General features: G+C 33.5%; 3 protein-coding genes across 4 annotated transcripts in view; 1 reads left to right on the forward strand and 2 right to left on the reverse strand.

The window, feature by feature from the left end:
* Positions 1 to 25,388, forward strand: part of LOC108915564 (ankyrin repeat and death domain-containing protein 1A-like) — a 95,378-nt gene that overhangs the window by 8,733 nt on the left and 61,257 nt on the right. The window lies entirely within an intron of this gene.
* Positions 1,039 to 11,059, reverse strand: LOC108915566 (regucalcin-like). 2 transcript variants are annotated; one of them, XM_018721634.1, is made up of 6 exons: positions 10,985 to 11,059; positions 5,333 to 5,490; positions 5,039 to 5,248; positions 2,577 to 2,795; positions 2,177 to 2,292; positions 1,039 to 1,312 (listed from the first exon to the last, which is right to left on the reverse strand). In XM_018721634.1, exons 1-6 carry the CDS (start codon positions 10,987 to 10,989, stop codon positions 1,073 to 1,075), a joined length of 948 nt encoding a protein of 315 aa, XP_018577150.1. In that variant the 5' UTR covers positions 10,990 to 11,059; the 3' UTR covers positions 1,039 to 1,072. The 2 variants fall into 2 exon arrangements, with proteins under 2 accessions (XP_018577150.1, XP_018577149.1); XM_018721633.1 differs by lacking the exon at positions 10,985 to 11,059 and adding an exon at positions 9,450 to 9,558.
* On the reverse strand, positions 17,536 to 24,511 carry LOC108915565 (regucalcin-like). Its single transcript, XM_018721631.1, has 6 exons — positions 24,383 to 24,511; positions 23,687 to 23,850; positions 20,421 to 20,651; positions 19,190 to 19,402; positions 17,849 to 17,964; positions 17,536 to 17,792 (listed from the first exon to the last, which is right to left on the reverse strand). Exons 1-6 carry the CDS (start codon positions 24,433 to 24,435, stop codon positions 17,553 to 17,555), a joined length of 1,017 nt encoding a protein of 338 aa, XP_018577147.1. The 5' UTR covers positions 24,436 to 24,511; the 3' UTR covers positions 17,536 to 17,552.

Genomic DNA, 25,388 nt, shown 5'->3' on the forward strand with positions numbered 1-25,388 from the left:
AGTGTACGTTCTTCTTGAATGGTTTAGTGAATCGCCATAATTGTCGTTACTGGGCTGATACCAATCCAAGGATTTTCCATGAGACACACTCCCAACGCCCCCAGAAGTTGAATGTATGGGCAGGTATTTTTGGAAATTCCATTGTAAGTCCTTTTTTCCTTCCTGGAAATACAGGCGATATGTACTTGGATTTACTACAAAATGTCATCGACCCAGCTCTAACAAATAGAGGAGGACCCTGCTTACAATGAACACGAACTGATTTTCCAGCAAGACGGAGCTCCTCCACATTACTCGCTCAATGTGCGCAATTACCTAAATGAGACGTTTCCAGGACGCTGGATAAGACGATGAGGTGCAATTGAGTGGCCCCCTCGGTCACCCGACTTAAATCCTTTCGATTTCTTACTCTGGGGGCACATTAAAAGCAAAGTTTACAGCACTCCACCTGATACCTTGGAAGGTATCTAATAACTAAATAAATTAAATTTGATTTATTATAGGTTTATTATTATTTAATTATTCTACTAGTGAAATAAAGTTACTTAATATTCCACTAGTGGATAAAGTATCACTTTAGAGGATTCATATGTGTGGATAAAATTCCGATTATAAGGTGATTATGGATAAACATCATTTATCAAGACTGAAACAAGCAAGTTCTATATTGAATGCCGATGAAAACATTGGTTTTACTGTTAAAACAGGTGATTATAATAACTATGAATTACGCACAACTGGATGTGCACAAAAAATGGATATAAACGTATTATTTGTTTTAGTTTCATATACAGTATTCCAGACAAATAAACATTGTTAATTTTTTATACTCCTCATTTTCAATGCAACGACTTTAAAGTTTCCAATGCGTTCAAATTTTGGAAGCTGGTAGATATCAGAGATGTGATAAATCTGTGTATTTCTCTTGAAGCACTATTATTCAGATATCAGTCCCGATTGTAATCGATTCAAGAAGGAAAATAAGGAAGAAAGTGCATGTATTACTTTCATATCTTTTCTGAACAACTATAAACTATATAATTTCGATACATCTTTATTTTCTGGTTATGTATCAATAGTATGTGGTGTTAAATCTGTTATTGGGCAATCCTTTAACACCCAAATTGCTAACAGCAAACACACATCCAGCTAAAGGTTCTTCTTTAACTTGGGCATCGTTCAGATGGAGCCTGGAAGACGTCACGAAGAGAACGTCCAGGTTGGGACCTCCAAAACAAACTGACGTTACGTAGGTAACTGGCATTTTAATTTCTCTGATGATTTTTGATGTTCTAGGGTTGATGTTGATTACCTAGGGACGAACTATTTTAAATATTTGATAATAATTTTAACAATAAGACGAGGGTATTTCAAAAATTGCTAGGACATTGACAATACTTCAGTAAATAATTTGAAAAATATATGAAGGAAGATATCTAAAAAATCAAGCTGTTTCGAAAAACATATGAGTGTAATAATTTGTAGAAAATTGAAAGGCAAATCCGAAAATATTGTGGTTGTTATCGTAAAGCAGTGGCGTACTATTTTATTTAGAAAAATATGCCACCGATACCCTGTACCTCCGCCACTGGAGCATGTAAATTTTAGGAAAAACACTCAGATGTTGGACAATGTTTACATAAATACATGTGCCTAATTTCAAATTATTTAACTTCCTAATTTTTACATTATTAAAAAAAATTAAAAATATTTTTTGAAGTTTAACACCCTGTATCTTTTTAACGAAGCGTCTTAGATAAAAACTTTATAGGAAAAACTGCCCTTAAAATTCACCAAAGAATACCAGGTTCCTTTTTTGATCGCCACTTATGAATCACCCTGTATATTTAGAAGAATGTTTTAAATAATTAGTAAAAAAATACAGTTTACATCAATCTATTTGGAATATTTGCACCAGACACACAATCAACTAAACCAGTGTTAGATATCTTAAATTAATTCAAAACAACATAAACCTCCAACAAAATTAAACCACGGATGACACGCACGAAACGAAAGTCCGATTTTGAATTCGTAGATGATCGTCCTTTGGTGGGGATTGCTGTTCGATCAGTTTTATCCATCAGTTTCAAAGCCAATATAAAATTTGCTCCTGTCTTTTGAAATACCCTGGTATATTATTGTTAGTTATCTTGCACTTGCCCGGTATACCTACCGAATGTCCTCCGAATAGAGCAATCCAGAGATTGTCCGAAGTATCGATTGTCATCCCGTCCGGCAAACCTTTCAAGTGGGGATGGTCATGCAAGTCGAATACTACTTTTTCACCGCCTAAAAACAGATCAAATTTTAATTTTTATGAAATATACAAAAACAAAGTCAGTGTGTATGTGTGTGTGCACTAACAAGGAGAATTTTGAGATTTTATATTATGCCATAGCTGATGATGATTTAAATAAAAAAAAACGTCGACGTCTCTCTTGTGTCTTTAAACTTTCTTTGTATTATAAATGCTAAATTCCAAAATATCTGTTCGCCAAATGGTACTGGTGATTTCATTGGATATGAATTCGTACAAAAGTCTGTTCTACTTCTACACTTTTTCTCTTAGGTACCTATTTTTCCCGTCTCTTCATGATAATCGTAGCCATACACCAGTCTTGGTGCCGAATCTATAAAATAAAAGCGCTTGCCATCGCTGGACCAGGCTAAACCGTTGCTGATGCTAGTGTTCGGTACTTTTTCTTCGAAATTCTGCAGATCTTCGCTTCCGAACATATATAAGCTACCTCCATTTGGAGCCACGGAGAGATCTTTATTCCTCGTCAAGGTACCTGTCAAAAAATGAAAGGTTTTTGTTATATTGTACAGCTGACAAAGAAAATGGACAATGAAAGTTGTATCCCCCACAGAGGCGTAACTACGGTTATGGGTAATATTAATAACAAAAACATTACACAGAGATTGTTGTATTTCTAGTGGAGTTTCCGTGCATAAATAGGGCGTAGAGGTCATGAATTGATAAGGGCTGCTACATTTTCATTTACCATTAGGTCAGTATTTTCAAATAGTTCGTAATGTGAATATGGCCTTACAGAATGTAAAAGATATCTGAAGGTATAAAGTAATTTATTAAGTTTACTACAAAAAATTCTTTCCTTGAACAAGTGCAGAATTTCAAAAATCGCTGAAACAGGTCAATTAGTAAATAGACATTGTTACTTTTCTGCAATATTTTCTACTTTTTCTAAAGACAAATTCAGCAACATAAGGTTATAACAATATTTTTTGTCACAGTTGTCCAAAAAAAAAATTTAAAAATGTATTTTATGTCGTACTGACGACTACTTCAAACAATCATAGTCTCTTATGTACTTTAAAAACGTACCTATTCTTTATTAATCTGTTTTTACTCACTTCGAAAAATTGAAACATCGAATCAGAGAAGAAGTTCGAAACAACACCAAATGTTATTTAAAATGTAATTGATAACTTGATCATTTTTTGCTACTACAAAAACTTAACAACTTTGGGTTTTGCGATGATTTGCTCAGACTGTTTCAATATTATCTAACTGATCCCTATCGTGGTTTTAATTTATACACCTTTTCTCAGACTTCCGGCGTTCCCCAGGGTTCAATATTAGGTCCGCTTTTATTCACAATTTTTATTAATGGCATTGTTAATGATCTAAATGTTCGCTACCTTCTGTACGCTGATGATGTGAAGTTATATTGCAGAATTGACGGTTTGTGCGACTGCAAAAATTTGCAACGAAGTCTTTTGACATTGAATGCAGCTAAATTTCCTCCATTTTGTGACAACTATGACAAAAAAGTAGGTAGTTATAACCTTATATCGCGGAATTCATCTTTAGAAGGGCTATCCATTTATATTATAAAATATAGAGCGTCCTATTAAAAATAAATATCGGTAATGTTATTGGTCTGTGAATCATGGCTAAAAAATACAGAAAATAATGCAAAAAGTGACAATTTTTATATACTAATTGACCTGTTTTATCGATTTTTTTGAATTTCAACAGGAAAAAATATGAATTTTGTTCCATGATTTTGGGACACACTGTATATTTTGAATGTAACAATTAAGCAGTTATATGAAATAAATCTTTTGTGGATACATGTGTTTGGAACTGTTTTCTTAATTCGTTAGGAATCCATCACTGTCACTTAGCTAAAGAATTTAATTACACGCATTATTAATTGTTAAATTCGTAACTGAACCGCATGAAAAATAGTCAGTTGAAAGGAAATCATGGAGAAAGAAACTAAAAAACATTGTCGAAGATTAAAATTCCTTTGAAATGTTTAGTATAACAAGAATTCAGCTATTACATTATTATTAATATTATTATTACTTTATTCAAAAAACGTCTTACGTTGGTTTAAACTTGATTTACATTAAAAACAATGTTAATGAGTTATTTTACTCAACGGCTTAAGTTGTTAATTTAATTGTTTTATTAGATTGTAAAGTTAATGTATATTTTGCTTAAAGCAATTAAGACGAGCAAAAATATAATTTAGATAAAGAATAATTGGTACTGCTACTTCCTTATGATCTCTTAAGATATATTGACTTTTTACAAAAAATTGTAGAAGAAATATTCATTACCGGAAAGTTAATTTTCCTTTGTAGTAAAATATACCCATAAGAACAATAGATATGTACTTTGGATTTGCGAACTGGTTGGAAAGTGGTTACGTTACATCACATCAGGTTAGATCAGATCAGGATAGGTCAGGTTAAGATAGATCAGATCAGGTCACGTCAGGTTAAGTTAGATCAATTCAGGTCAGTTCAGATCGGGTTATGTTAGATTAGGTCAGGTTAGTTTAGGTTAAGATCTACAAGGTACTTTTTGTGTTCTTTAATAGCACTTAAATTTTCGTTTGACATCTTATTTGCATCACTCAACAGAAATTTTGAGGACCCTTGAAAACTGATTTCATCCGAATACGACGGTCACTTTGTACGTTTTTGTATTCACCTAACTATACCCAGTTTAGTATCACAATATTTTTTGAAATTATTTGTTATGACCATAAACACTTACCCAACCATAATCTTCCCCTACTGTCAACTTTCCCATCGTTAAACTGGTTCGTAGGTTTTTCATCTTCTACTTTAAGTAATTTCTCCAAAGTCGCTTCTACATTTTCACAATCAGGCCATATCATCCTGTACAGGCATCTGTCTGCTCCAACTATAAACTCATCCTGATTTTCTCCGGATGGTATTACCACAGCAATAGAATTATGACCATCTAAAACAAATACACTTCATTCCTGAGTACATACATCTTGAACTGCATATAACAAAGCACAATATAATAGTAAGCACATCGTACCTAGCTTATAAGAAGACCTTTTTGCGGTTTTTAGGTTGTACCTAAATGCTGTGGCTTGGAAAGTATCAACGTAGTACAGAACTTCGTTATTTACATCACAAAAAGGACCCTCGCTGTGCTGGACAGGTTCTGTGATAGCTAGTACTTCTACTTTCGAGCTAGAACAAATACCTCTACATTTGACATCTGACATTTTTTAAATGTAGTTATTTACACCATAAAGGAGGCAAGTATTATTTAACAGTCGATGATGATTTTGCGCCCGAGCGGAGCGAGGGTTGGCAATAGAATCCGAGACTGGTTAATTATACATAACTGCTGCGTGGTGAATAACATTTTAACTGCTCCCAGAGTTCTTTATGGTTCATGAAATAAAGATTAGGTTTTATTTTTTGACATTTCTTTCTTAATCAATTCATTTTGACATTATTCCAAATCTTTCAAAGTCGCCTTGGTTGCTTGGATTTTGTCGTTTCTAAGGTGTTTACAAATAAAGCTACATAAAAATTGCAATTTTGCTGGTCTTGAATTATTATTTCTAAATGAGTGATTTTCAATTAGAAAGTGCAGCATGTGCCGCCTGCGAATTTTTATTGTCCGGGAAGTCGAAAGAGCGCTACGGACGAGCATACAGAAATTTCAAAGAATGGTACCGGAACAAAAATACTGGTGTTTCTGAAACTTCACTGCTAGCATATTTTATGGAGAAGTCGAGAACTTTAAAGTCACCGGCGAGTTTGTGGAGTGAGTACTCAATGATTAAGTCGACTATTTTCATAGAGGAGAACGTGGATATATTAAAATACCCCAAGCTGAGAGCAGATTAATAGCACCTGATAAAACATATTTGCTAATGAAGCTAGTGACTGTCTTAAGCATTGCAGGAGCATATCGTTCTGATGAGTTATGCAAACTTACTTTGGAACGTCAATTTCAAAAATTGATGACATTATAGTTACAATTCCAGATTCTAAAAATGGTATGTCATGTACGTTTATAATTACTTCTCGCCTGGGTTCTGTTTCTCACCTAGAAATTCTCAAGAAATATATCAAGATTGGACTAGAAATTAAAACTGAAATTTCACGGTTGTTTATGCGCTATCAGGCAGGTTGATGTTACAACCAACCAGTGGGCAGCAATACCCTTTCTATGATTCCTAATAAGATTGCACAGTTTTTGAAACTAGAACATCCTGTAACATATACAGGCCATTCATTCCGAAGAACATCGGCAACGTTACTGGCTAATATAGGAGTTGATGTATTAGCAATTAAGAGACATGGTAGGTCGAAATCAGCAACAATTGCAGAAAGTTATATTGCTGACAGTTTAAGTAACAAAAATGAAATAGCCAACAGGATTCTTTACAATGACACTTTAACTCCAGATTCTACGTAGTAGTACGTGGCATCATGCTGTTTTAATGGATCATTCAGATAATATTGAGCCTCCCGTGACTGAAATGGGGTGGTCAAATCATTTTGATAAGAATGTGACAATTAGTAAACGCGAGGGAAATAATTATCCAGATTTTATAAATGTTGGGTACTAAATGTAATAACTGCACAATTACTATAAATATTCATTCGTAATAATTAATAAAATGTAATGTTCCTCAAAGTTCCACTTCTATGGTAAAATCCACTTACCTCTTTAAAAACAATGTATTTTTAGTATATTTACAATAGTGGGAGCATCTAAAATTCATTATTTAACACTTTTTATCCTTGACATTTCGTGAACATATGAAAAAAATTGCTTCATACTAGACACTATTGGCCAGCCATATACCGATAAATAAATCATCAAACTTGATCTTTCACATGTCGTCAGCCGTTAATGCTTACTACGCATGTAACGGAACGAAATGAAATTGCGAGCCCTATTAAAATTATCAATGAATTGAACACTGCCTCGCAGAAAAATTTTCAGCCTTCTCCAAAGATTAGGAGTCAAATGACGTTTGATACTGTTTGATATCACTAGATTTTAACAGGCGATTTTATTGGATGATTAAGTGTCTTAATTTCATCACAAAGTCAAGTATGTAAAGAGTCAGATATCAGTTCTGATTAGATCCGTCCGGCTGGCTGGCTATTAACCATTATCTAATCACCTTGCCCACATATCCTGCCGGTAAGGTAAGGCAATAAGTAAACCATTAAGCTGACAATAACTCAAAGATAGTCAATGAGAAAAATATAATTTGAGATCAGTAACTCTCGTCATCATAATAACACATATCAAAGCAAGGTACCCCTGTCAAATAATAGTTATTTCTTTAAGTAGTCGGTAAAGTACAAGATTTACCGCCGTGGCTGGTATTTAATACACGAGGCGCAGCCGAGCCTATTAAAGCAGCCAAGGCCATTCTGCTTTACTACCAAGTTAAACACGTAATTTCTTCACTGATCAATTTTAATTTTATTATAATAGCAAACAAATGAAGATATTGCCGTACTAATAAAAAAAATAATGAATGTTGCATATATATTGACCTGTATTTTTTTCGTATTGAAGATATGTATTTTCTCAACTACAGCGAAACAAGAAATCATCCACCCAACTCGATTTTTGCAATTGATAGATCAAACCAGTGTGACTGCGGTTTAATCTATTTTGGCTGACCTTCAAGTAAACCAATGAAGAATGAAATTATGTAAATGAAGATTGTTGAACTGTGATATTAATAAATATGGTGCTTCATGCTTTATAATCTTATCCTGCGGATTTTCTGTGAAGATTCAAACAGATGAGAGTGTAATGCCATCAGGTCCAAAGTACGATGGATATTGCAACACCTCAGATGTCAGTGTGTAGGAGACCTTGTCATGAGGCAGTAAGCGAACTTCCAAGCCTTAAAGTCATATCATGAGCATCACCTTGTTGACTAGTCACTTTAAGGTGGTTCTTCACTAAAGATCTCATCGTTTTCTTGAAAGTGATCAACTTTCTTGCCGAAATGTTCTCCAGTTTTTTTGGCACATGACAAAAAGTGCGCTGGCAACTGTTTTCATTCCAATGATTGATTCCACAGATAACAGAACACTTACCACTTTCTGGTTAGTATCCACGACTGTTCCACAATTCGAGAGAACATTTGTAGGATCCACAACAAAGAACTTTTAATAAAGGCATTCTCATAAATACGTGATGACTTTTATCTCTTTGGTTATGTTTGAACCTATACACTAGTTGCTTTCGAGTTGCATGAAATCCTCAGTCCCTTACTTCAGTTAAATAATTCTAGTCGTTTGGCATTCGATTTGATAACAACTAAGGGAAAATAACTGAGAAGCTTACCGTCCCCCTTACTTTGTTTGAAACAATCAAGGGCATGGCTTAAGTAGTATCAAATTATTAAAAAATCAATTCGGGGTTGGATTTTGAATGAGAAGAGCATGTGTTAATGGGAAATGTATCACGATGTGATCACAGTTTACTGTAATTTCACTGATATTAGGTCTCTTCGTTATCATAAAATTTTTGTGACGTCATTTTATTACAAATTTCTTCTTGATTTTGGAAATTAACGAATAAATATATTTGCCGTCTTTTTAACACTACGACATAGTTGACGTAAGAGGAACCAATATGTTGATAATAATCAAAATTCCAATGTCAGAAACCACCAAACCTTGAACTTTTATTATTGCTTGAAATTTATAGAAAATACACCATTGCACAATCCATAGGAGTATAGGGGTCATGGTTTTACATGAACATCTGTAACCACGCTTTCAGATGCAGATGTTTTAAATTGAAGAGGTATAGCGGTTGGGATTTATAGTATGCAGAAAAATCAATTGAAAAAATTAAAATTAAAAATGAATAAAATACTGATAATCTTACTGATAGACCTTTTAACTGAAATCGTACTATAAAATATTGCAATAAAAAACTTTATTGCGTAGACTCAAAAAACAAATTTGGAATACTACTTAGTCCATATTTTACATTTTACATATAAGCAGTATTACAGGAAATAATAATAAAATTCGAACAACTACTAAATCTAGTTTTAAATCAACATAAATGCCTATGTTAAAGTAGTATGACAACAAATGTTACGTGAATATTCCCTTATGTTAAAAATAATGTTTTGTTAACTTACCCCTTGTCGTAGGAATAAGTATAGAATACAAAACTTAAAAGTAAATAAACGTGTAACACCAACATATTCCTAGTTTGTGGTGAAATAAATTTAATTTTCGTTATCAGAAAATAATTTGTAAGTAGGTGGTTTGAAATCCATGTTTTATTGGTTTTATGCAATTTAATTTCAAATGTCATAAATAAGACCGATATGAAAATTTATTGGTTTAAAAATAATGTTCTATGATATCTGTTTTTTTATTAGAAAATATGTATTGATATATCAGTACAAACATTTTGTAAAAATCCACTTACATCTAGTTTTAGTTGTATATGTACGTGAATGTTGTTGCTGTGAATATAGATTGTTCGTTTAGAACTTTCCATCCTGGTATCTCCAAAAGTACTGTAAGATATGTTCTGTAAAGAGTGCATCTAAATGACTTCAGTTCTCCATACAAATGACATTACTTTATACGGTGGCATAGACGGGTAGCTTTGTATTGAAAAATATGGTATAATTTCCATAAATTTTGAACTTATTTATATGTACTTTGGAACTTTTTCGTATCCCCAGTATTTCCTTTGTTCTGCCTCAGACCATTTGCGAAGAGCCCCATAACCACACTGGGAGATGTGTCACAGAAGGATTTCGGATCAACGAAATTTGTTTCGGATTCCTTCCTAGAAAGTTCATCCGCATTCTCCTTTCCGTCAATGCCCTGTCATCCAACAAAGTCCAACTGTATCGTGGCTCAGTCAGCATTTGTAAATATTCCCACACAAGTTTTGAACTTGCCTTGAGTATGTCTAAAGCCTTAATTGCTGCTTCTCTATCCGAGAATATGTATACGAATTTATGTTCGTAACCTGTAAGTACTTTCTCTGCTAAACACGCCATTATCGCGAAAATTTGTGTTTGAAATACAGCGTGACATGCTTGGCTTCAGTCTCCAGGTTCTACCAATAAAATATTATAAAACTTAGATATCCCATTTGATTTTGTAAGTATCAGGTTGAAGAGTTTTGAAAGGAGTGCTCTGTATAAGAGTGAACATAATAAAGGAACATGGTTTTATTAACTCATGATCTAGCGCCCGCAAAAAGATTTGCGTTCCCAATGCATAAAGGTGCATCAAATGTTTTACAATTTTTATTAACTTTGATCAGTGTTTATAGATAGCATTTAACGGAGCACTCCCGGCGAATCTTACGCTATTAAATTAGAAAATTTTGTATTTTGCAACAATTTTTATGGTGTGTACGTACCCCCACCCCTGCTACTATTTTGTACGCCTATGAATCTGTCGATTTGATATAAATTCATTAAAAAAAATTAAAGATATCGGAAAATATAACTCTAACTAAAATAGTTTCAAAAATAAACCTCAAATTCTAAAGAATTTCCAACTAATTGTATTTCAATAATGATATCTGTTACATTTAAGTGCCTTAGTTTGATAATGATAACAATAACTGATATATCATGTAACGCATCATATCAACAATTTTTTTCAGATATTTCAGTATTAATTTGCCAAATAAAGTACGTACCTCATGTTTCAACGAAGCACTAGCTAATACTGCGTAGTATATTACGCAACAACCTTCACCGCAGCTCAATATCTCTGCTCAGAAGAGAAGTAGGATAGATAAAATTTATTATTTTATAGTTTCTTTATTAACTTGTTTATGTTCTTCGTTTGTTTATTAAAACTTATACATATTATATCTCTACTCTTTTATTTAATTATACCTACTACTTAAAATTGTAACGAATTTTAATTTAAGTTAATTTGATTTAATCTTATTATAATTAGGCTTATTGCGGAACGGAGTTTAACAGCACCGTAGTCAAATTACGAATGAAAATATTAATATGTTTACAGAAAAATCGCAACATAGTACTATTACGAAAGAGCAAGGCGAAGTAGAGGATAAAATACCTATGTATATACAGGTATGAATTTAAGTGACACCACTTACCTGATAAACCTTAGTGTTGAGACAAGGCTTCCGTGGCATATTGGAAGGAGTTAAAACATATTACTACGTGCTTTTCTAAGTTTTCTTTATAAGCCAGGAAAAAGAGCTGGGAATTGACCATTTCGTGACTTTGTTTCGGCAAGATAAATTTATCACTGTAGATGCTAAATATTATGTACAATAACGTATTAGTTTCCACAATTATAAAAATGGTAAAAAATGGTAGGTTAATTGTATAATTTTTACTTAAAGTCACTTTTTCCGTTCATTTCCACGAGAAAACAGTAAAGTACTTTTTTTTTGTCCTCAAAAGACCTACAAAACTAGCTCTCGAGCGTCAAAAAATATTGATTAGATGAAAAGTTATAAACAGAAGAAGTTTATTTATGACTTTTGAATTAAACATTTATAAACTGCGTTATTATTACCAGACCGTTTTGGTATCCCATCCTCTCATTCCTCATCACTGTCTAATAACTCACACGAAATCTGGAATCGGTAAAGTTGAATAGTTTACAAGTTATGGCCTTATAAACAAATTAACTAATTATTACTCTGGACGATCCCGAGCATCTCCCACAATCGCATTGATTTTTTTCATGGTAGATTTCATAATACATTGAAATCTATAATTTTTTTTATTTCAAATTTGCAACCTGGAAGGTTTTTTTATTTTTTAGCCTTAGTTGCAAAATGAAATATACGACGCACAAGCGTGATATAGTTATATATTATTACATATTTGGAAAGCGTATGAAAAGAGCTTTAACTTAAAAAACGTCAAGATTTGTTGCAAAATAATGGAGTTGAATAATTTTTTTCATTGTCCATCGACAGTATTAAAATGTTGCCATCTTTTTCGAGTAAATGACAATTGAATGTTAGAAAAACCAAATCAATTAAAATAATAAAAACGTTATCAAATTTAGTTTTTCGATATGCCAGAAGTTTTTTATGGATCACGTAGGTGTAAATCTTTACAAAGTGTCACTGTCATACCAACTTTCTAAGTAATGTAAGCGATATAAAAATTATGAATGAATTTAAAGTATTATGGCACATTTAACTGTCACACAAATAATTGAAATTTTAATTCTTATCGGATGCGGGGATAAGACTAGAACGCAGCAGGAAGTATGCGATTTATTTAATGAAAAACATCCAGATCGCCGTATCAGCCAATCAACAGTAAGATAGAATCTAAATTTAGAGAAACTGGCAATGTTGTAGATATTCCAAAACCTGTACGTCCAAGCGTTAGTGAAGATCACAAACAGAACATTTTGATAAGTATGGTAGATAATCCTCATAATACTTCACGACTGGTTGCATTAAACAATGAAATTAGTCAGACCACAGTGCTACGTATCCTGAGGGAGGAAAAATATCATCTCTACAAAATTCAACTTGTGCAGGAACTCAATGAAGACGATCCCGACCGCCGCTTACACTTTTGTGAAATTATAATCGATTTATGTCAAGTAAATAGAGATTTACACCGGCAAATACTTTTTTCAGACGAGGCCACGTTTTGCCTCAATGGTACAGTGAACCGTCAAACTTACAGGTATTGGAGTCGGGAATCCTCATTGGATGGCAGAGACACATATCCAACACCAACAGAAATTAAATGAGTGGGCTGGAATAGTTGACAACAGAATAGTAGGACCTTTCTTCTTTGAAGGAACCCTTACAGGAGAAAAATATTTAGAGTTTTTACAAAACGACCTTGTTCCAGAGCTTGCAGTAATTTTTTCTAACGATAATGACCCTGATATTCCTGATGACACCATATGGTTTCAGCAAGACGGTGAACCTCCGCACTATGCGCGCTCTATTCGAGATTTTCTGGATAATTGTTTTCTTAGTAGGTGGATCGGCAGACAAGGACCAATATAATAGCCCGCGAGATCACCAGATCTTACACCCCTGGACTATTTTTTATGGGGCTACTTAAAGTCCAAAGTGTACGTTAATAGATCACATAATTTAGAAGAACTCCAAAATTGTATTATAGATGAAATACACAGAGTTACCCCAGAAATAATTCATAATGTACAAGAAGAATTTCTACACAGACTTGCATATTATCAAGAAGTCGGTGGGTGGCAATTCGAACACTTAATGAATTATATTTGCTTGACATAGGAATTGTTATTTTTTTAATGTATAAAATTTACGTTTTCCTACATTCAATCGTCATTTACTCGAAAACTTTCCTATGTAAGATGGCAACATTTTAATACTATCGGATCGACAATGAAACGATCTTTCAGAATCAAGAAAAAAAATAGGGGGTTGCTATTTAAAAAAAATGGCGATGACGTCATTACTCGAAAACAAATGACTGTTGAAATACGCCTTTTATGCTAAAATATGTATTTTTTATATTAAAAATCGACCTGTTCGAGGATTTTTCCCAAATTTGTTGCGTTTTTACTAAATTTATTCCACACTTTATGCGCGTACTGTATAAAACATAATTTGTCGAGGACCAAATAAATTCGCAACTGGTAGTGTGTAATATATGTCAAAAATTCTTGTAGTAGTACTGGTAGACAAGCAATAACAACATAAGGAATGTTGAATCATTTAAAAAATGAACATACTGACATGTTTCAACGAATTCAGCCATCATTGGATAAAGGCATTCTAGAAAACCAATGATAGTATAAAATACATAAAATGATGCATCCAGAGCACATGTACCGAGTTTCTGGTGATTTCCAAGTCATTACTTTATTTTGGTACCACAATTAGGATTTACTAAGTATCCTCTTTTCTGTGTCTAACACTGTAGAGGTAGGAAGAATCACTATGAACAAAAAACTTGGCCTAACTAAAGGCCAAGGCCTTACCTTTTAGCGTTACTCACTCGTTAGATGCATCAAAGATTCTGCTTCCTCCAGTTCATATAGAACTTGGACTAATGAAACAATTCGTTAAAGCTTTGGATAAAGCTAGAGCAAAGTTAAATTTCCCGAAATCGAAAATGCTAAACTGAAAGAATGACCTCAAATACGTAAAATGTCGGGTGGTGAAGAATTTGTATTGAGAATGAATGAAACTGAGAAGATTGCAACGCAAATCTTAAAAAATGCAACAGAAATCTTTTTGGATAATCACAAAAGTCACGATTATAAAACTTTAATCGTGGAGAATTTCAGATAATTTGGATTACGTGGATTACTTTCCTGATAAATAGATGACCATTAGTGAAAGTAAGGTGAACGATTTCACGAATATCTACAGGAATAGGAAAAAAATATTCGGACAAATTGAGTTTTGACCCATATTTTTTCATTTTCACCCAAAAATTTCATGTTTTCATTATGAATTTTGACTACAGGATCGTGTTCAACGCATCATATTCCCTCGGAAATAATATATGGATCTCTTGGGTTTGGCCTTTTTTTGTCTGCGTTATTGTTTCATGGTACCACATTCAGAAGGATAGGTCGCAGTAGGCATTGATTTATATTTAAATTATTGTTAATCTTCCGTTGATACCGTCTCATTCTGGTTATAGGAAGCAGTTGTCAATATTTCTGGGCCACCCTATATATCTTGACTCTATTTTAATTTTGTTATTTATATTTCAAGAACAAGTATTTGGTACTTAGATTGCGTATTTGTTCGGTAGGCGTAAAACACCCTATGCCATGCAAAAAGTTTTTATATTGGACTCTCATGGACCTCCCACCTGGTTTCAGCGCCAGCGGTCTCCCGATATTGACTCTAGTTGCCTTGATGAAGCGAAACATAGAATGCTGGTGGCTTTGGCAATCCAAATACGCCTCCTAGGCTATAGGACTTCCCTCTAAAATGCTCCTCTCTTTGACAATGGTTTATCCGTCCCTTTAGAGCAAGAAGTGAATGTGCCAATTATTGAAATAATACTGAATTCTCTACTATCAAAACAGAAGGTGATATTTTGATAATTATTTTAGCAATCCTAAGCAGAAACTTTCCTTCTGCCAAATGTGACACTACAAGAAAGAAATTAATGTTATTTTTTGCATTTTGACAGGTAATACAGAGTGGTCAAATGAAAATGAAACACAGCCATTTTCAGGAACTGCGTCAAGATTGTAGAAAAACGCTCAGACCCGTCGATTTTAGATTAAAGGGGGACATTCTTTGCTGGTATTTTTGACTCCGCCACTTTCACCCCCAAGCAAGGGTAAGCATCACCCCAAAATATTTAAATGGCATTGGGGGTTGAGTAATATTTCTTTTGAAAGCTCTTACAATTCTCTTTACAACAGACTTTAAATTTTATAATTCCGCCCAATACTTTGAAAAAAATTTACATTTTAAAATTTAAATTATGTTTAGTTGCTTACTTACTACTTAGTTGATTAAATGTTCAAACTGATGACCGCCCGCTTCCATACAAGAATAAAGATTTTGTTCGAAACGTTCGCGCACATTCCGAAGCATTTCCGGAGTGATTCGACGGCATTCGTCGACGATTCTTTGACGCAAATCTTCCAGCGACGCTGGCTGTGTTTTATAGATTTTACTTTTTAGGTATCCCCACAAAAAGAAATCAAGGGGCGATAAATCCGGTGATCGTGGAGGCCACTCAATGCTGCCTCTTCTCCCAATCCAATTCCGTAGAAAACGTTGGTCCAAATACTGACGGACAATTAACGCATAATGCGGAGGAGCACCGTCCTGTTGAAAAATCAAATGATCTTCATCATACTCTGGAACATTTTCAATAATATCAGTCAAGGCAGGGTCAATAGCGTCTTCCAGTAATTGCAAATACATTTGGCCAGTCAAATTACCAGGTAGAAAAAAAGGACCCACCAGCCGGTCACCGAAAATTCCAGCCCATACATTTAATTTTTCCGGTTGCTGTGTATGCACCTCGTGAAAAACTCTTGGGTTTGAATCGGACCAATAGCGGCAATTGTGACGATTTACCGTCCCGTTCAAGAAAAAACTGCATTCATCAGAAAAACAGATGTTAAAAAGGAACTGTGGATCGTTCCCTGCTCGCTCACTCATTATTTCGCAAAATTGCAAACGGCGGTCATAATCATCCTCATGAAGTTCCTGGACTAAATGTATTTTGTATGGATGGAATTTATTCTTCTTCAAAATGGTTTGTATGCTAGTTCGATTGATCCCAGACACAGATGCCAGCTGCCTCGTACTTAATGTAGGATCAAGATGAACTTGTCCCAAAACTGCAACTTCACTAGCTTCATTAACTATAGGTTTTTCAATTTCTCGTTTTTTATTGGCTACGTTCCCTGTCTCTTGAAATTTTTTTACTAACTCTAGAACATACTTCCTTCTGACATGTCGATCTTGATGTTGTTCATTAAATAGCTGAGCTGTTCTATTCGTACATTTATTGTTCATAAAGTAAAACGAAATGATATCTACCCTTTTAGCAATGGAATAAACCATAGTGTTTAATTTTCAAAAACAATTAATAAACTACCAACCAACGCTTCCAAAGAATACTAGAAAATAATTTGGAATCCACTAACTTTACGTTCATTGTGTGTATATAGCATTCATTTATGTTTTTTACAATTGTGTTTTTTTTTACGAAAGTGATAACAAATCGCCAAAAACCAATGAAATACTAAATTTATACCATTGGCGTACTTAACTCGAATGACTGACATTTTTACCGTTACTAATTGTTTGTACATAAGTTTCAACTTTAAAATCAAAATTCTTAATAAGTATTGGGCGGAATTATAAAATTTAAAGTCTGTTGTAAAGAGAATTGTAAGAGCTTTCAAAAGAAATATTACTCAACCCCCAATGCCATTTAAATATTTTGGGGTGATGCTTACCCTTGCTTGGGGGTGAAAGTGGCGGAGTCAAAAATACCAGCAAAGAATGTCCCCCTTTAATATAAAATCGACGGGTCTCAGTGTTCTTCTACAATCTTGACGCAGTTCCTGAAAATGGCTCTGTTTCGTTTTCATTTGGCCACCCTAAATGTTATTTTACTAAATTTAAAATCGTTTACTAAAGTGACACTTTACCACATGAAATGTCACTTTACTATATAGAAATATCTTTGTTAATAAAAAATCCTGGTTATTAGGTACCGGTAAAAACAAAACAACTTTAGGATGATTTAATTTGTGTTAACAATATATTATGTACCATTAAATTTTTTATCTGATTGTTTTGCTGCAGGTTTTACATAAACAGCAAGCACACAACCTAAAAGATCTCGATCGTCAGGTCGTAAGATGGATGCATTTAGAAAACGTTTGGAAGTACCCACGTAAAGCAGGTTCCCACGAAAACCTCCTAAACAAACAGAGGTTAAGTAAGTCGCAAACATTTCGATTACTTTAATGACTTTTGACGTTCTAGGGTTGACATTGATGACCTGTGAACAAGTTAGTCTCTTCAGAAATAATATATTTTTAGTTTATTTACACTCACGCGATGTCCTTCGTAGAGGGCGATCCACAGATTATCAGAGGAATCAGTTGTCATTCCATAAGGTGTACCAGTCAACTTGGGATGGTTTCTCATGTCGAACACAATCCTTTGATCATCTGGAATCACATAAAACTTAAATTTTTCGACACGGAGTCATGGCATCAAGCAAAATGAAACAAGTCATTTATCATTTATTTGTACATACAGGGTGTCCAAAAAGTCTGGAAATACCTGAATAATTTCTCAGGTAAATTATTTTTGGAAAATGTTAAGGTCATTCCTGTAGTAACGTTTGGCGAGGAATTCAATGGTGACCTTGGATTTGACCTTGACGATGACTGAAGGTTATTTCAAGGTCACCTCAATTTTTTTTATGGAACCTCCTTTTTCGAATGGGCGGGAAATTTTACGTCCAAAAACTCTAAGGTCTTAAATCAGGGTTGACCTTGAAGGTCATTCAAAGGTTAATTAAATTTGAGGGCTGGATATCTCCAATGGACGCAGTTGATGAAAATAGTTTAAAGCTCACTTAAGTTATTTTGTTTAATTACAATTAGTGGTGACCTCAAACTCGACCTTCTTGGTGTCCTTCAAGGTCATTTCAAGGTTTTTTTTTACTGAAAATCTCATGTGACGTCGGCAATCAAAAGAGCGAAAGTTGTCATACTTTTACTTTTAGCGTTACCCAGGAACATCGACGTGGACGTAATAATTTCTGTTCCCTTTGGGGTGCTGTATTATCGTGAGTACCCTTGCTCTCACGTTTGGGGTGTTTCATTATCGTGAATAAAGAAATTGACCTTGAAATGACCTTGAAAGACACCAAGAAGGTCGAGTTTAGGATCACTACTAATTGCAATTAAACAAAATAACTAAAGTGAGCTTTGTACTATTTTCATCAACTGTGTCCTTCGGAGATATCCAGCCCTCAAATTTAAGTTAACCTTTGAATGACCTTCAAGGTCAACCCTGATTTATGATCTTAGAGTTTCCCGCTCTATCGATTGCCGAAGTAGAAAACAGGGGGTTTCCATAAAAAAATGGAGGTGACCTTGAAATAACCTTCAAGGTCATCGTCAAGGTCAAATCCAAGGTCACCATTGAATTCCTCGTCAAAAGTTACTACAAGAATGACCTTAACAATATTCAAAAATAATTTACCTGGGAAATTATTCAGGTGATTCCAGACTTTTTGGACACTGGTTATACAATGCATAATAAAATTGACACTTGACAATTGGTTTATTCTGCACTTTATGGAACGTTTTTTGAATGATTAACCTGTGACTGATCTTTCGTTCATATTTCTTTTAATACGTAGTAACCAGATCTTTTTCTTACCGATGCTTCCAGTTTTTTCTTCAAAATCATAACAAAATACCAGTCTTTGCGATGAAACGGAAGTATATAGCCGCTTGCCGTCGTTGGACCATGTCATACCATTTGTGACGTTCGTCGCTATTTTCCTAAAATTCCCTAGATCATTCCCATCAAATACGTAAAAGTTACTATTTTCTGAAGCCAATGAGAGGTCTTTGTTTCTCTTTATGGTTCCTAATCAGAAATACAAAGTTTTAGGTCTCTATTTCTTTGGAAAAAGGAGGAGTACATTCTTTGTTCCACCAAATATGTTTACATGGACCATTCATAAATGAATCAAAGCTACGTGACCAGTAACTTTGTTTGGAACAGTATATTATTTCCTTCACATTAACAACTAAATTTCTATAAAATTAAAAATTATTGAAGCAATAACAGTTTGTCAGTGTTCATTGCAAACGAATCGTTAATATTAGTGAAATTAAGATTTAGGGATTTACAATGGTTTTAGTTGCCAGTCAATGATTAATGTGTGTTTCTTGGTCATCCTACATACATACTCCCAACCGTGTAGATAACACAAAAATAAACGACACAAGTTGAAGGAGAAAGGATTGAAGAGAAATTACATAATACAGGTCTGGGAAAAGGTTTGTGGCGTTTTCCACGATAGATGGCGTCAATTGCAAATAACTCACGAACCACTGATCACAGCGACACCAATAAACGCTCATTGTAAAGATGACATTTCAAGCGTTACTTTGAGTGTTATTGGTGCAGTGGTTGGAATAAAAAATTGCGCTATATTTCGCAATATTATTACGACAAAGGGAAGAATACTGTGCAAACTTGTGGAAAAATTTGTTCTGTGTATGGTGCAGGTACTTTATCAAGATCTGCTGCGCGGAAATGATTTACTCGCTCTCGTTCTGGTAATTTTGATGTGAAAGATGAGCCACGCTCTGATCGTCCAATCAGTGGAAAAGCTGATAAAATTCCAGCAAGATAAGCATATAAGTTGTGTGGAAATTGGTATGGAGCTAGATATTGAGCACAAAACTGTTTGGAACCATTTACACAGAGCTAGCACGTCAGAACGAATTATGCTGCACAAATACTGCCAACTCTTCGGAATGAAAATGGCGCACAATTCATTTTAGGAGACCCTTTATATTCTCCTATTGTATCGGCACCGTTACCATCATATTTGCATGATTTTCTTTATTTTCTTTGAATCTACAATTGTTCTTACCCAACCACAGTCTTCCCTTGCTGTCAACTTTACCATAATTAAATTGCTCCGTAGGTTCTAGATCATCAACCTTCATCAATAGTTCTATACTACCATTACCGGTAACTCTGTTGAAATTTGGAACACGTAGGTTAGGCCAGGTCAATTTATACAAGTATCTGTCTGCTGCTACTATTAACTCATCGTTATTCTTCCTAAATGGAATTATCACAGCAGCAGAATTACGACCTTCTGGAACAGAAAAGAAACAGGCCAGATATTATTATTTGTATGAATAGAGTGGACCAATTTCAACACTCACTTTTCAGGGGTTTCTTGAATTTAAAGATTCTTGAAGGCTCTGCTTTACTTTAAATGTATTAAGCTGATTTACACTAATTTTAAAAAAAAATTAAAATTATTACCAAATATGCTCTTCGCCTCCATTTTCATATTCGTCATATATAAATATTAAGAAGTTTGTAGAGGTTGTTCAAATTTGAGTTACTTTTTAAATTTGCCGCCATTTTTTTTACTAAAATGATTTTGGTTTTTTGACAGCTGTTAAGTAGAAACATGGCGGTTAATGGAGGCACATACGATTGAACACCTTTATTGTTAAAAATTATTTTAAATTTTGTGAAAGTTATGCAAAGGTTGGAACAAATGGAAAAACAAATTGTCCAGCAAAGAGCACCATTCGAAATAAATTTGAAGAAACTGGTACAATTCAATATCAAAGAAGTAAATTTTACAGTCATAGTGGTCGTTCACAAGAAAATATTGCAGCTGTCAATGATGGTGTCACAGCAGAAACAAATACATCAATTCGTTATCATTCACAGCATTTAGGCATTAAACAAACCACTTTATTCAATATTTTGCATAAGGATCCTCACTTAAAAGCTCACAAGTAACAATTAGCACAAGAATTATTATTAACTGACCATGGATTACGTCGTATATTTGTTAATTGGGCTCTTGTTTGAAAGAAGAAAATGATATTTTTTTTTAACAAAGTCATGTTTAGTGATGAAGCTAATTTTGAAATTGGTGTATAGGCATGTTAATAAACAAAATTGGCGCATCTGGGGTGAAGAAAACCCAAGAATAATATTGGAACAACCAATGCATCCACAAAAAGTGACTATTTGATGGGGTTTTTGGTCTAGTGGAGCGATTGGTCCATACTTCTTCCAAAATGAAGCTGGAAACGTAGTTACTGTGAATGGTGCTCGATATCGAACCATGATTAATATTGGCTAAATTGGGGCATATTAATGTGCAGGATATGTGGTTTCAACAGGATGGTGCAACATGTCATACAGCAACGAAAACAATCCTTTTGAATCAGAAATTTGGTAATCGAACAATATCTCAAAGAAGAGATGACAATTGGCCACTAAGATGATGCGATCTATTACCATTAGACTTCTTTTTATGTTTTTTTTTTGAAAAGCAAAGTTTATGCTGACAATCCTCAAACCATTCAACTTCAGCAAGAAAACATAATTGAGCAAATTACTCAAATTGAATTATGTGAACACGTGATGGAAAATTTTGCTAAAAAATTGTCTTTTCCATTATTAACTGCAACATGTCTACATTAATATTCAATGAAGATATCTAGTTATTTTGAATAAATTTTGTAGTTTATTAAGAAATTAAAAAGTTAACTCAAATTTAAACACTACCTATAAAAATAATAAATTTTAAAAATATGTATTTCTAGAACGCGCTTCACAAAATTTGACATATTTATTATTACATTTAATGTTTACAAACCATGCTAGTAATTCTACATTTCGGTAGTCAGTGTACATCTAAATTACTTTCTGTTTAGGTAGTTCTTTCAGAAATAATATTGTAATCTAATTGTAGAAATTGTTCACCCTGTATGTATTGCATACAGTTACGTATTGACTATAATTATTTATTTGTTGTATTTTTTTTACTGTTTTTGTTTAATTAGTTATTTCTGTCACATTGGAACAAAAGTTTTTAAATAAATTCAATTCCGTAGAGAAAATAAGGTAAAATGATTAAAATATATTAAAATGATAGTAACAAAATAGAGACATGACAAAATAGACAATCACAAAATTTATCTAATAGTTTAACAAAACTGTTATTAATTTATTAAACCGCGATTTAACTTCTTCTAGAAAAATTTGTTCTAAGGTTTATGTTATTACGTGACACCTGAAAATATACGATACCTAAATTAGATATAACATTCACAGAAGAAATAGCTCATAAGTGGAGCTGTCAGAACTGAGCCGCAGGACATAGGCGTACGCATTATTTACTAAAAATCAACAAATTAAATTGTCTACAATACATCAGCATAAACACCAACGGATAGGAATTAATTACGCAACATCCGCTCGATAACAAAGCAACAGTATACTAACGTGACACGAACGTGAAAAGAACGCCATTGAATTGAGGCTCTCTCTGACAGCCTTACTCATAAGTTATCATTTGCTTTGGTAATAAATATGGAATAAGATCTAAAATAAAAAAATAATAAATTATCTTTAGAAACTCAAAAGAAAACACATTAACTTGCTTAGACATTCTAATTAAAAGGCATAATGACAGAATATCGTCAGATTCATAGACTACTAATGGGGCGTTTCTTCGTAAACACGTGACTATTACTATAATTTTTTCACTCAACGCGATGACATTAATGATAAGCTTTTACACAAATTTGAGGTTATTCTGTAATAGTTTCGAAATTATCTAGTGTTGCCAGATTTATTAAAAATATTAAAATTCTGATATTTGAGGTTGTTTTTGAAATCGTTTCTTACTTATATTATATCATTGGAAAACCAAAAAGCTGCTCTATTTGCTCAGCTTAAAGTTCAATATGGCGCCCATAAGAAAAAAGAAAGTTGACGATTGTTTCTCGTAATCGAAACGTCGCAATAAAAATCTAAATATACAGTAAAATTCCTTGAAAAATTTGCTGGGAAAAAGTTTTTTAAGGTTTTAAAAATTCCCCTATATAAAAAAGTTACAGATGATTTTCAAAAACGTCACGTTTACTTTTTTTCAAAGTAACCTGAGGAGCTGCAAGCGCCATTGTGTTAGCAACAGAACTGTCTAAAACTGTACCCATCTAACCATTTTCCTATCTCTTATAGTTTCCAAGATACCAATAAATGCATCATCAAAACGGTCACATCTGACTTTAGAGAATACTTTCTAAGTGCGAGATATTTCTGTCAGAATTATGCAAATAAATATAGACAGTAACAAAAGTACATATATCCCACCTAACTTATACTTTTTTATTATGGTATGCCAGTCGTACTGCTTATAAACTGTTGCAGCAAAAGTGTCAATGTAGTATAACATTTCATTTTCTATATCGCAAAAGATACCATCAATGTGTATTGCTCGACATTCCGCCATCATTACCTCATCATCTGCTAGAGATCTAGAACAAACAGATGTTTAATAATTTCTAAATTTGGTTAATTTTTAAATAATGATGTGGATTTGCGCTATTCTTTGTTTTCATCGTCTGGTACAATCTATTGAAATAATTTGTTTGACAACAGATACGTACAAGTCAACTTATGCCTAAAGGAACTATTCGAGATCGTGTACCTAAGAATATGCCGTCATTCATGCATGATTACAAGCCGATTGACCTTCGATCATAGGCAACCAACTTTGCGTGATTGGCACTATCAACTAAAAATCTCTAAACCTCAGTGGAGCGGTTGAAATGTATTTAAATAAAATTCTTTTTGAATATGAACCGTTGATATTAACTTAATACATAGTATTAGAGAGGTACTAACATATGAAAACTTTTGACATGTACTTATTTGACTGAGACAAAGAATAGCGATGAAATGTAATGAAGTGACGTCACTGTGCAGTTGACAATAAAATAGTTATTACAGTTAATGGAAGGGGCACTTTATTTACCCCCGTTGAATATATTTGTCCTATTAGCTTACCCCAGCTGAATTTGAATAAGAAAGTAAAGGCACATAAGATACAAACACTTCATTTTTGAGAAATACAATCAGCATTTATCGCTACCTGCTAGTATAATCGAACTAGCTCGTTTAATATCACGCTCATATTGATTTAATGCAATTTCCATTGTCGTTTGCATTAAATTAGAAAATAATTTTATGTACAATTTTTTAATGTCGCTGATCGCAACAATTGTTTTTCTTTTATTTAAGTAAACGCTGATACGTTGATAATGTGTTTTCAGATTTATTTCAATAAAATTGTTTAGATAATATTCCTAGAATTAGAACACGACTACTACTACTTTAAAAATGTACAGGGTGTCCCAAAGTTCGCGTCTCGGGCCCATAACAGACGAACGAAAAACGACAGTAAAAACCTATTTAGATGACATGAATGGGGACTCGCTAAGGTCTGTTTTGCACTTGAAAAACATTTTTATCAAAATTCGGAAAATAAAAAAAATTACGTCAACTTTTTTTTCCACGAAAATACCCATTTTTATGATAACTAAAATTATCTATTTTTATGAACATTTTTTGTGCACATTTTTTCTATCTCTTCCTGAAAAAGTTACAATAACAAACATTATACAAAAATGTATCCTATTGTACTGATTTAATCAACATTGCTGTGAAAACAATGGCTGAAACTGCTGTCACAAGTCTGTTTACATATTAGTTTCTGTCAAACGTTATTTCTTCCATAACAAACAAACTAGTAAGTGGTTGTTAAAAATTAAAAAAATATTCACAAACAATGATAAAGTTTAAGTGTCGTTTTTCGTTTGTCTGCTATGAACCCGAGACGCGAACCCTATACAAGGTGTTTTCTAAGTCCATGCCATAACTTTAGGAAGTTATTTCTTAAACAGTTTTGGATTACAGCTTCCTAAAAAGGTATAAAGCTTCATCTCAGTTAATTTTCTGGACTCTTGACTATACCCATTTGAAACTGTATTTCTAATCCTATGTTCCTCTCCAA

The sequence above is a fragment of the Anoplophora glabripennis genome, unplaced genomic scaffold, assembly GCF_000390285.2.
Source record: "Anoplophora glabripennis isolate ALB-LARVAE unplaced genomic scaffold, Agla_2.0 scaffold726, whole genome shotgun sequence".
NCBI lineage: Eukaryota > Metazoa > Arthropoda > Insecta > Coleoptera > Cerambycidae > Anoplophora > Anoplophora glabripennis.

What these genes read in the sequence shown, in the direction of transcription:
- LOC108915566 (XM_018721633.1), bottom strand. Translation starts at nt 9,514, where the DNA reads ATGTTGGTGTTACACGTTTATTTACTTTTAAGTTTTGTATTCTATACT. An exon ending in AAGGTCTTCTTATAAGCTAG is followed by an intron (nt 5,249 to 5,332) that starts GTACGATGTGCT and finishes TATTTGTTTTAG; the next exon opens with ATGGTCATAATTCTATTGCT. An exon ending in TGAAGAGACGGGAAAAATAG is followed by an intron (nt 2,293 to 2,576) that starts GTACCTAAGAGA and finishes ATCTGTTTTTAG; the next exon opens with GCGGTGAAAAAGTAGTATTC.
- LOC108915565 (XM_018721631.1), bottom strand. Translation starts at nt 24,435, where the DNA reads ATGAAGTGTTTGTATCTTATGTGCCTTTACTTTCTTATTCAAATTCAG. An exon ending in CAAGGGAAGACTGTGGTTGG is followed by an intron (nt 19,403 to 20,420) that starts GTAAGAACAATT and finishes ATTTCTGATTAG; the next exon opens with GAACCATAAAGAGAAACAAA. An exon ending in CCCTCTACGAAGGACATCGC is followed by an intron (nt 17,793 to 17,848) that starts GTGAGTGTAAAT and finishes ACTTGTTCACAG; the next exon opens with GTCATCAATGTCAACCCTAG.